The sequence below is a fragment of the Sabethes cyaneus genome, chromosome 1 (genome assembly GCF_943734655.1).
Source record: "Sabethes cyaneus chromosome 1, idSabCyanKW18_F2, whole genome shotgun sequence".
Lineage (NCBI taxonomy): Eukaryota > Metazoa > Arthropoda > Insecta > Diptera > Culicidae > Sabethes > Sabethes cyaneus.
The window spans coordinates 70,692,544-70,704,941 of record NC_071353.1 but is presented as its reverse complement, the minus strand read 5'-3'; the positions used below and the strand labels follow the sequence as shown (position 1 = coordinate 70,704,941).

At 35.0% G+C, this 12,398-nt stretch overlaps 1 protein-coding gene across 3 annotated transcripts in view; it reads left to right on the top strand.

The window, feature by feature from the left end:
- LOC128732866 (cell growth regulator with RING finger domain protein 1-like) overlaps positions 1–12,398 on the top strand; it is a 292,154-nt gene that overhangs the window by 44,556 nt on the left and 235,200 nt on the right. For all 3 annotated transcript variants that reach the window (XM_053826285.1, XM_053826284.1, XM_053826282.1), the window contains one exon: positions 8,968–9,142. In XM_053826285.1, coding sequence (XP_053682260.1) covers positions 8,968–9,142 — 175 coding nt within the window. The remainder of the gene's footprint in view (positions 1–8,967; positions 9,143–12,398) is intronic.

Below are 12,398 nucleotides of genomic sequence, written 5' to 3'. Positions count from 1 at the left end.
CGCGACCTTGTCGACATAAGGCCGGTTCAATTGGTAGGGGTGAGCCATGTACACCATGGACTGTTGTCTGCTTCCAAGATGCAATCTTCTCTTCTATTGACATTAGATTGCATCTGAGGTCGTAGTCTGGTTGCGCCAGATGCAGATATGACTCCTCAAAACGTGATTCAAACTTCGAACAGCAATGAATAATATCCGATTTTCCGAGTTTTCCTTCGAGAAAATTAATTGTCTGCATTGATAAAGCTGTAGAAAGTTATCTTCCTTTAGCACATCTAAAGCAGTTCATGGAGTTTGAAAATATTAGCAATTAACTTCAGAAATATGGATTGAAACTAATTATTGTGTGAAAAATTTAAATCACACTGTTAGGTGGATTTAAAAAGACAGAGTTTAGATAAAAATGTAATTTCACTCATTTAAGTTGAGTGACACTAAAAACATTAATACTTATCAAAGTAATACAAGTGTTCGATGTCTGAGACTGAAATATTCGAGCTTTGAATGTTGACCATGAAAGTGTTCGAAGTTTGAATCAAAACCGAACTGTAACTTTTTAGTGTTTTTTATTATAAAATAACATTTTATCCTCATTTTTTAAATTTTCCCATGATAATAAATAAATTGTCAAGCTATTGAAGCATTCATGGGGGTAGAATAAAGATGTTTTCGAACATTTGAATCGTTTGTTTGAGAAACCTCACGAACGCCATTTTGATGAAAATTGACAGTTTTAGAATCCTTGAGGATATCTACACCTTCCCTCAAAATTCCAGACAAAGTTAGTTCCACGAACCCCTTTTAATTGGGGTTGCAAGTATCCGTTTGTTAAAGAAACCCCAAATATCCATGTTTCCGATAATCACCTAGAGCGGCGCTGCGATAGGTACAAAATTATCATTCAATATTTACATGCAATGTTGTAAGCAGTTTTCGCAACACAATTCAATCGTATAGGGTAAATGATTTTGAAATGGACCTAGTCGAATTCTGATCTTGAATGGACCTATTTTTAAATAAGAATTTTAGGATATAATTATCAAGTCTTTGTACTGTATTTAGCTTTTATGTTTATCTTTAATCATTTCTGAACGTAAATATATTAAAATTAAATTAAAATTATAGCCAAAACCACTTTATTGCCGCTTATTTAAAAGTAGCTGTTTTTCAGCGTTTTGGCAGTCACCATAGAGTATTTTCAAACTGTTACTACCCGGAACCCTTCTGGTTTGAAATAAAACAATACTCTTAAAATGATGCTAAAATATGTGTAATTTCAATTTAGGTATTTAAAAATTCAGTAAAACTAGTAAAATCTTCAAATTCCTTAAAAATGTTAACCCCCTTTTTTGATCTTGAATGGACCTAGTATTGATTTTAGAATGGACCTAGTTTTGCGCTCCGAGACATCACTGCCGGTAGCTATCATTGCCTACCACCAACGAACACGCCGTTCTATATTCCATAAAACTGCTTGTTGTCACTATAGTATCTCCGTTTATAATTAATCTATAAGCACGGGATATTGAAAGTAGGCTTGATTTATAGCCTAAATAAAAACTTAATTATATTGATAAAACTAACTATCACTCATCCTTTTTCGTAGTTGCTTCATAGTGTTTGTACATTGTAGCCTCTAGTTTTGAAACTAAAAAGTCTTCCTAATTAGTTAGCTAACATATGTCATTTTATGCTTAAAATAATATAAACTTAATTTGTACAAAATCAGTATTGTACAAAAATTTTAACCATCATTGATTTAAAGATAAGATGGATCAAAAGATAAGAGGGATACTAACTGCCTTCTGTTAAGGGGGCATAGTACCTTTTCAATTTTTTAAAACCTAAATTTTTTTATTGATTATTTCGAAAGATTAACATTTTGACCATATGTGTTGGAAGTCTTTTCATGAATTCCAAATATTGACAAAGTTACAGCTATTTGTACCGCGCATGTCTGGAGCGATTAAACAACGAGTAAAAACTTCAGCGTTGTTTTTCTCGAAACCAGGTTTTGAAAGTCGGTACCATAAATATCTCAAGAACGGCTCAAGCAATTCTTATGATTCTTTTTTTGATTGAAAGCCAACAAAATTATCTAGTGTTTGACCCATCCTTTTCTTGATATTGTAATTTTTGAATTTTTTAGAAATGTTTAAAGTCAATTTTTTCGCTTAAAAACCATACTTTTATGTTTCAATGTCCGCCATTTTGTTGTGTGTTCGAATTCTAAAAAAGGATGGATCAAACACGAGATAATTTAATGTTCTTTCATCTCGTTTTGGAATTTTTCAATTCGGATAAGCCCCCCCAGCGCCAATCCATGGTACCACAATTCATGGTTTTTTTGAACGACTATCTTCAAGGAGCCGTAGGGGCAAGGGGAAGAGGTTCCCTTATGAAAACAAAATTGCAAATATTAGTATAAAATGCAATGTTTCAAATGCAAAAAACCCGATTCAATTTGCATTTCGCGTTATCGAGAAAAAATTATTTGAAATTAGGCAAAAAATATGGTGTAAAAGGTACTATCCCCCTTAAAAAGAGCTATTTTTGCTTCATTTGCATTTAGCACAAAACCAGTTACACTTAAATTTTTCAATTGAATTTTACGTATTTGTTTTAGCACGAAGCAAAAGTGTAATCTATATAATCTATATAAGTAATCTATATAAGTAGAGCAAAATTTTCCCAATTTATTCGCCCTATGTAAAAAAATTCCCAAATTATGCTAAACGGGACAATTCTTGTATCATTAAAAGTAATGCACAGAAGAATGAAACAAGTTATTTGAGAATACAATTCTGAAGATTTATATATAGCTTTATTGTATAGGAAACTCTAATATTGGAACTTCGAATTGAGAATTCGAAGCTAATATTCCAAACTCTATTTAAAGTGGTTATCCCTGCTAGATAGTTAACTACGGGCAACATCGTAAAAATGGTTGGAATCAAAATTTTTTTCATGGACAAATAACGCCCTGTATTTTCCATATAAATACAGCAAAAAGTTTTGCTGTAAGTTTAAGTTTTGACAAAACTCAGATGAGAAATAGTTTAAACACGTTAATCAAGCATATACCAAAGCTTCAAAACACCTTTAGCGCGCTGACCGAAAACCCTAAGGTCAATAAAATTCAACCGGATCCTGTAGTCACAAAATCAGACTCGTCTGAGTAAAAAGAAGCAGCCACTTCTGATGGTTAAGAACGCCAACTTCCTCACCCTCGTGAAACTTTGTGATGCCCAACCGCCCTACAAAATTACCCGGTTTGGCAATAAAATCATCTGTGTGTCAATGGAGGATTTAGAAATTAGGTAAAGGCCTGGATAATAATATGGTGCAAAAAATATAAAATTTGGATCAATATCTGGACCATTTTCGAACTGGATATGCCTAAAAAAATAATATTGTATTTGATAATTTTCTAGTTTAGTTAAAATAATTATGAGGCTCAGAATAAAGTAAAATTAGGCCATTACAAATATTTTATAAAGTTTTTGTCCTTCCGGTGTTGGGCCACTAAAGGGGGGGGGGACAAAGTGAATTTTTTAATCGAGCAAAAAACATGGGTTTGAAGCATTTTTATTTAAAGTTTCAGCGTGAAAACCAAATCTGTTCTTGCTTTTAATATATACGTATATACGTTATTATTTTCCATGCAAAAATGTACGAAAAAAGGCAAAAACGAGAGAATTTTTTTTGGACGATTTTCGGAAACTCCGAATTCGAATTTCCATTTCTGTTTCGTGCTAGAAGTGTTAAGTACACTCATTTTTCGAGTTTTTCAGGCTGTAGAGCCCACGGACAATTGATTTTATACTCATATCCTCGAAATTTTTTTTAGCCACACGATTTTTCAAGTCAATTTCCAAAGGGGGGGTGACAAAAACTTAAAAAATATTTTGCAAAGGCCTTATATTCCGCCGATAAGTAAGCAGGTTGACTTCACATCACCTTTTGGTCGATTGACAGATAGATTAAAAATCAGTTTAGTAAAATATTCAAAATCATGCAACCGTACTAACGTTGTACTACATCATCCGTGGTCGTATCTTATACACAACCCCTCTGATTTTTTTCTTGGGGGATGTAAAGTTTTCTTTAAGCACCTCTCCCCTCTGACTTGTGACAAAATTAATACCTCCTTGTCCACCGGAATTGAGTGACTCTGAGATCTAAAATATTCATTTTTGAAACTTCCTATTTTCTATCTGGTACAGTTCTTCATCGACTATCATTTAAAATTAAAACCTAGTATCTAAGCTTACCTTTAAACCTAGTAGAATTACCAAGTCTAATTTTTTCAAGCACCATTTACAGTATGATTTCGAATTTGACAACAAATGCGTGTCGCCTATGTTGCCAAAATCGAAACCGTGGCAAAATCTAGACCATTTTTTAACTGAAAAAATTGCATATAAATGTGTCAAAAATTGAATAATTACCACTAATTAACGAATTTTTCACGATTGCGACGGTTTTACATTCAAAATGTTCGACAGAGGCTGTCGCAAACCTTTAGATGCTTTGCAGTAAGACGTAGTCCTACGTCAGTAAAAGTCTGACCTTTCGAAATATGTAGTCACTAAATAAAAACTCGAACCCCACTGTACTTGATAAACTACGTTTAATACAAGTTATATTACATATTTTTAATGAATGGTTTAAATTTTTGAAACTAATAGGCGACATAATTTTTTTATGACGTGGAAATCGTTTCAACCATATCTGAACAACAGGTAATAATAAATTCCCAATATACAAATGTCACACACAGATACATACACAACGCATATCAAGTCACTGAAACATTGTTCAATTATTGGGCTGACATAAAAACAAGACCCTCGGTGACTGTGACCGATTTCAACCGACTTTCATACCTTTCTAACAGAGTATAAGAAAGGTAAAAGCTGTTCAACCTTGTGTCCTATTAATAAATAACAGTAGTATAGTTGTACTATTAAAAAAAAATTCTTTGTTATTATTTTGTTCATTTACATGGAAGAAACTATGACAATCCTAATTTAGGTCCATTTCAAAATCAAAAATAGGTCCAATTCAAGATCATGTTGGGTCCATTCAAGATCAAAAAAAGGCTTTGGCAAAAAACGATATATTTAATAAAAGTTTCATCAATTATACATTTTTAAAGTACTGATAATGTAGAAAAAAGGTGGTACTTTCCAACAAATAGTAACATCACCACATATTATTTATAAATGACGAGTAAATTGAGCAGGAGTGCGAGTGGTGGTGTTAAAAAGCACTAAATAGGTCCATTCAAGATCAATTACCCTACAAATGTCTTCGGAATCGAAAAATTACGAGTTGGACACAGTCAAAAAGAAGAAACATAGTGTTCGGCGGACTACAAAATACAAGGCGAAAGTTATTAAAAGTAAAAGAACGGCGTATGGAATCAAAAAGAAAAGAAAGTTTTAGCAGAAAAAGTGAGAGCTGATTGCAAATGCAGATTAGCTTGGATTAGTTGGTCGAAAATATAAACGTAAATAAACCATTCTTGTAATCTAGATACAGTAAAAACTGTAGCAATCTCGTTCCGGAAATCGACAGAATAAACTATCCATGCGTTTCTCACAAAAGCAGTAACCCACTAATTACTATACAATGTTAATAATAGCACAATATATAAATAAAAGGTTTAATCTTCTATTTATCTAATGTGAGTGATCCGTCGAGCACTCCCGAGTCACTGTAAAATCAATAGTTTATCCGTTCGAACTATTTAAGGTGCTGTTCACGTATCTCCGTTTCCTTTTGGTATAACGTAATTTGAGACCAGACACTTATTCTCAGATTCTGCTCCATAATTATAGTACCTTCTTTTAAACTGGAACATCCAGAAACTGCACAGTATATGCGACCCATTTTACAAATTTAGCATTTGAACAATAATAAAACTAACCGGATTAGTTTGTTATACGAAAAATTGACAAAAGTCTTGGTTTTAGCGATCCAACCAAATGTTTAAATTGTAGCAACGTTTTTATTTTAAACCGTCTAGTATTGTCAATTGCAAGGAAAATTGCCCAATCAATAAGTGCGCAATCGGTCATAAAAGTGCTATTTTAGCTTAAATCGGTCTCTTCGGCGCACTTATTACTTGAAAGATAACGAAAAAGTGCGACGAAGATACCGAAACGATTTAAGCTAAAATAGCACTATTATGAGCGATATCGCACTTTGGATGGTACAATTTTTCTTGCAATTGACAATAAATTTTAACTTAATATGCGGCTACGAAAATAAGGTGCTGCCACCAGTAAATGTTTGGTCTTCAAAACAAGCAAGGTCAGGAAATCATTAAATAGTGTGAGGAACAGAAACATGTTTGACAATAATTCTTCACTTACACTCACGTATCTCAATAGAGTTAACAAAAGGGCGAATGCCGCAGGTGTAAACAAAACACGTGAGTTATTTTTTGCTGAACTAGCTTAGCAAAATCAACTCTCAAATGGTTTTTTACGCTTGCGGCATTCGCCCTTTTGTTGATTCTATCTTCATATGCGCAATTCCATGAGTGTAAAAGGGATGATGGAGAATTGAATTGAATTGAATTGAAGATAGAACCAGCAAACCAAAGAATGTGGCAAACGTGAACAAACCGAGCGAGAGCTGATTTTCTTATACTGGTCCAGCAGAAAATAACTCATCCGTTTGGTTTACATTTGCGACATTCGCCCTTTTGTTAATTCTATCTAGAAATGGCTAAACTCCATACTGAAAGTTGAGTTGTTTTCGATAGACGTGCGTACTTTGGTAACCTTTTATGCCGCAATGGCGCTAGTAGTCGTGTCTTCAGGATTATAGAGGAGTGAACTATATTGTTAATATAGTATACTAGCTGACCCGACAAACTTCATATTGCCACAAATTAACCTGTGTTGTACATAAATCATGAATCTCGGATGATCTTTGTCACAATCTCGAGTTTTGAAAGTTTCTGAAGAGTTTAACCTTAGATGATTTATTTTGGCAGTTACTTAACTATGAAAGCATCCCAGGTAACCGATAAGTATCACCAATGCTATTCAAATGTAGGCCAATAAGCATTTAAGTCGCCTTAAATGCTATTTTGGCAAAATATACAGCTACTTTACTGATAACCTTCCTATAGTGCTGACAATGCTAATTTACAGCTAATTACCGACACGAAGAATTTGAATCCAATTTTGGTTGCCAATTTACAACACCTATGCAGTCAAAAAGCTAATATACAACAACGTGCAGTATAAAATGCCAGATACGCTGATTTGCTGCTTATGTTAATGCTTATTAGTTACCAGGAATGGGTAGTTTAATATACAAATTTGCAATTTTTCCTCACAGTAAATTAGAAAACAACTTCCCTGTCCCCTCATTGCATAGCCAAAAAGCGGATAGTAATATTCGCCATGATTGTACAACATTACGCCGAATATCATTTTGCGAAAAACCTTAAGCGGAATGTACCATTTCACGGAAAACTTTTTTGTGGAAAGTACTATTTCGCGATCCTCTTCTTACTCGCTGTCGCTCGTTCCAGGAAACCCAGGTAGACCTAGAAAAATAAATAAACCTAGACAGTAGTGATTTCTGCGGGAAGTTGCCTCCCCACAGTGGGCGGCGCTTCCGACGGCGGGTCGCCGGCAACACTCGCGGCCGTTTCGTCCTGAATGATCTAGTGTTACTACACTCAAGTACTTTTTTTACACGGTTTGTGTTTTGAATATTGAGAACGGGGCTATTTAGGGACCATTCACCATTAATACGTTTGGGAGAGGCCCGACATTCTTCACGTATTGCACCGTTCTTGAGTAATCGAAAAAAACAAACCGTGTAAAAAAAGACTCGAGTGAATTGATAGTTTTTGTGGTCTTGTTATTGATTAATGTTTTATGGAAAAGTTTCGAATTTCTCTAGTTCGATTAGTTTTTGAGTTTCGCAAAAAGAGGAGATAAGAGGAAATTTGCATTTCATTTGTATGGAAGCCCACCCTCTTAAAGGGGAGATGGGTCATAACTCGCTTTCTAAAGAGGAGAGGGGTCTCAATTCACCATAGAAAAAATCTTGCCTCCAAAACCACTTACATGTCAAATTTGGTTCCATTTGCTTGTTTAGTTCTCGAGTTATGAGAAAATTTGTTTTTCATTTGTATAGGAGCCCCCCTCCTAAAATGGGGAGGGGTCCTAATTCACCATAGAAAATATTCTTGCCTACAGAAACACCCACATGCTAAATTTGGTTCCATTTGCCTGATTAGTTCTAGAGTTATTAGGAAATTTGTATTTCGTTTGTATGGGAGCCCCCCCCTCCTAAAAAGGTAAGAAGTCCTAATTCATCATGGAAAAAATGGTTGCCTCCAAAACATCCATATGCCAAATATGGTTCCAATTGCTTGATTAGTTCTCGAATTATGAGCAAATTTGTATTTGATTTGTGTAGAAGTCCCCCCCCCCCTCTTAAAGTGGGGAGTGGTCCTAATTCACCATAGAAAATATTTTTGCCATTTCACCCCTGTCTGGTGCATCTTAATTTATAGCCAAACCAAAGGGCTTGTTGTTGAAGAAACGAGAAAGAGTACGATGTCCTTCTGCGTCCATAATTTTGGCTGGTCTTGCACTATTTTGCTTGCGAATAGTTATATTTGCTTTTCAAAAGTTGTACCGTATACTTTTTGCCGAGATTTCTGTTGCAGTTCGTTGAAGTGTATAACGCGCCCCCGAAATGCTTCTTGTTTTTACGCAAAACTGGACAAGCATAAACAAAATAAAAAGTATTAACAAAAAGAGGAGAGAGAGAGAGAGCTAACACATACATACTCTTATTTCTCTCTGAGCTCGTTTGTTGTTGAGCATAAGGGGCGCGGAAAAATTTTAGTTGTCACCCGTTACATATGTACTTAATTATCAAACAAAAGAATCAAATCTTTCTTTTCTATTTATTATGTTTCAGAAGTCCGAATAGTTATCTCTAGCCACATCAAGTACACGCTGCAAGCGTTCTGGACTCTTTCCATACGAGAGCTACATATGTCTTTGTCGCGAACGTGGGATGAATTGCGAGATCAAACGCAACTATCTACGATAGTTAACTCAATGCATTGTCAAAAGTTGGCGACCAACATGAGGTTAGTGTATTTTGCACTTCATTTGTATTCTTTTCTAAATTTAAAATTCATCTTCGGTTTATAAAATGATTTTTGCCTTTCTACTATATGAAAATATAGTATAAAGGTATAGAAATCACTCGGAAAACCAGGAATGGAAAGAAGGTCCTGCGGGTCGAATGTCATATACCATTCGACTCAGTTTCGAAAACTGAGCATTTTCTGTGTGTGTGTGTGTGTGTGTGTGTGTGTGTGTGTGTGTGTGTGTGTGTGTGTGTGTGTGTGTGTGTGTGTGTGTGTGTGTGTGTGTGTGTGTGTGTGTGTGTGTGTGTGTGTGTGTGTGTGTGTGTGTGTGTGTGTGTGTGTGTGTGTGTGTGTGTGTGTGTGTGTGTGTGTGTGTGTGTGTGTGTGTGTGTGTGTGTGTGTGTGTGTGTGTGTGTGTGTGTGTGTGTGTGTGTGTGTGTGTGTGTGTGTGTGTGTGTGTGTGTGTGTGTGTGTGTGTGTGTGTGTGTGTGTGTGTGTGTGTGTGTGTGTGTGTGTGTGTGTGTGTGTGTGTGTGTGTGTGTGTGTGTGTGTGTGTGTGTGTGTGTGTGTGTGTGTGTGTGTGTGTGTGTGTGTGTGTGTGTGTGTGTGTGTGTGTGTGTGTGTGTGTGTGTGTGTGTGTGTGTGTGTGTGTGTGTGTGTGTGTGTGTGTGTGTGTGTGTGTGTGTGTGTGTGTGTGTGTGTGTGTGTGTGTGTGTGTGTGTGTGTGTGTGTGTGTGTGTGTGTGTGTGTGTGTGTGTGTGTGTGTGTGTGTGTGTGTGTGTGTGTGTGTGTGTGTGTGTGTGTGTGTGTGTGTGTGTGTGTGTGTGTGTGTGTGTGTGTGTGTGTGTGTGTGTGTGTGTGTGTGTGTGTGTGTGTGTGTGTGTGTGTGTGTGTGTGTGTGTGTGTGTGTGTATTAACGCTTTTAATCTCACTCACTTTTCTCAGAGATGGCTGGACCAGTTTTGATGGTTGTCAAATGAAAGGTCTAGTTGTCCCATAGGTCGCTATTGAATTTCATATTAATAGGACTATGGGTTCAAAAGTTATATATAAAACCCGATTTAATCCACCTAGTGGTGAAAGGAACCTTTGTTATACGGTCTTACTTGCTATTTGAGATAGAAACCGACACGTCTTCGGACTAAAATCCATCTATTGGTTAACGTTGCGTAGTGCGTTGGTTTACATAAAATTTTTGAAAATTGAATACGTTTACAAAATTTGAACAAAATATGACCACTTATAAATTTTGATAGATCCTTTTTTCATGAAATTGCTGAATAAGGATAAGTAAGTTGTTAATAATTTGAGTAAGTGCAAGTAAAAGTAGGTTGTAAGAGCAAATATTATTCTTTAACATATACATTGCGTAGTAAAGGTCTAGTTTATAGATTTTTGAACTATGCATAATTTCCTGTAATGCCTATTTGATTCACACCTAGTGATGTCCGTTAATCGTTCGATTAATTCAACTAATCGAATAACTATAAAAATATTCGAATAATTTTTAATCCAATACTGCCAGCACGAGTGGTTGAACTAATCGAACAGTTCAAAGGAAATAATACGAATAATCCCCGAATAATGGCCGTTAATCGTTCATAATCGTTCGAATAATCGAATTAATGAAAAAAATATTCAAATATTTCTAATCGAATACCACTAGTACGAATAGTTGAATTAATCGATTAGTGCAGACAACGCTCGCCGATTAATCGGTAATCGAATAATTGAAAATTTTGGACATCACTATTCACACCAATAAAGTTTTTTAGAATAAATTTCGTCAATTTTTATTAACCTTCGGTTACTCACGCTATTGTATTTTGTATAACACGTGTAGGTTTTTGAACGCCATATTGTAATAAAGTTACAAATCGTTGTGAAACTAACGGGCGCAACTTTTCTATCGCCTGTTTCTCGGAGATGGCTGAACCGATTTGTTCGCTATTACTTTTGTTTGAAAGGTATTATTGCCTAGTAGGTATATCACTATTGTATTAGTTCGAGGTCCGACATTTCGTTTAAAAGTTATAAGTAAAAACGTGAAAATTACGTGACACGATTTTCTCCGGAACCAAGTGACCGATTTCAACGATCTTGATATCGAATAAAAGCTCTTGTTAACGCTAAATTTTTCGGGTAAATTTTATTGAAAACAAACAAGTAGTTTAAAAGTTATCCTAAAAAAACCTGTTTTGACAAGGTAATAATTATCGCCTGTTTCTTAGAGATGGCTAAACCGACTTAGGCGCTATTAGTCTCATTTGAAAGGTAACATAGCCTAATAGATCACTATTGATTTCTTTTTTGATTGGACGTTCAATTTGAAAGTTACGAGCAATTGAATACAACACATTAAAATTTATAGTAATTTATAACCATTTCATCTAAGATGATTTATCTATTTTGAATTATTTTGACATCAAATTAGAGATTTTAATGCTGCAAATATATCTGCAAAATTTCAGTAGAATTGGTTTTGCCGATCAAAAGATATTAACCCTCCAACACTCGCGCCAACTTTTGTAATACGGGTTATTCGCGCGCACAATGGCCCAAATCCAAAAAGACATGCGCACTAGAGTTTTGACTGGGAAAACTTGGTTTTAGGTTTATGGAACCTTTGGAAGAATTTCTTGAAATTGAAAGTTCTATCGTCTGGTGCAATTTAAATTTTGATTAATCCCCCTAAAAGTGGAATAAAAAAATTATTTTTCTTCAGTTTCAATATAACACATTGATGTATTCTGCAAAGTTTTAGAGTATATTATTACAAGAAATTTTGCTGAAGACAATAACCCCCTATCTCTTCAGCGAAGCTAGAAAAATATTATTTATTGTATATGAATTAGTGAAATCAGTTTTTTATTTTAGCTTTTTTCGTAATTTTTGTATGACTTTTTCATGTATTACAAAGTTGCACAAATAGTAAAATACACAACTTTGCTGAATATAGTATACCTCTATGTTTGCTTGTTTAGGAACTGTAGAACTTTGATTATAAAAAATACCCTAATTTTGACCCCGAATTACTCGACTACCAACAGACGGATACATTTTAAACATTTTACATTATTGCTGATTGTTTTGATGCACACAGATACCATTTTTCCATATGAAGCAACGAGAGAAAATTCCAGGCCAATTCCGGTACACCTCATATGCTGATTGCTTCATTTCTGTGATGTCAGTTTATGCTGATCAATTTTCCCAACAATTTAAAGTATTAATCCATTGAATAATTATGACG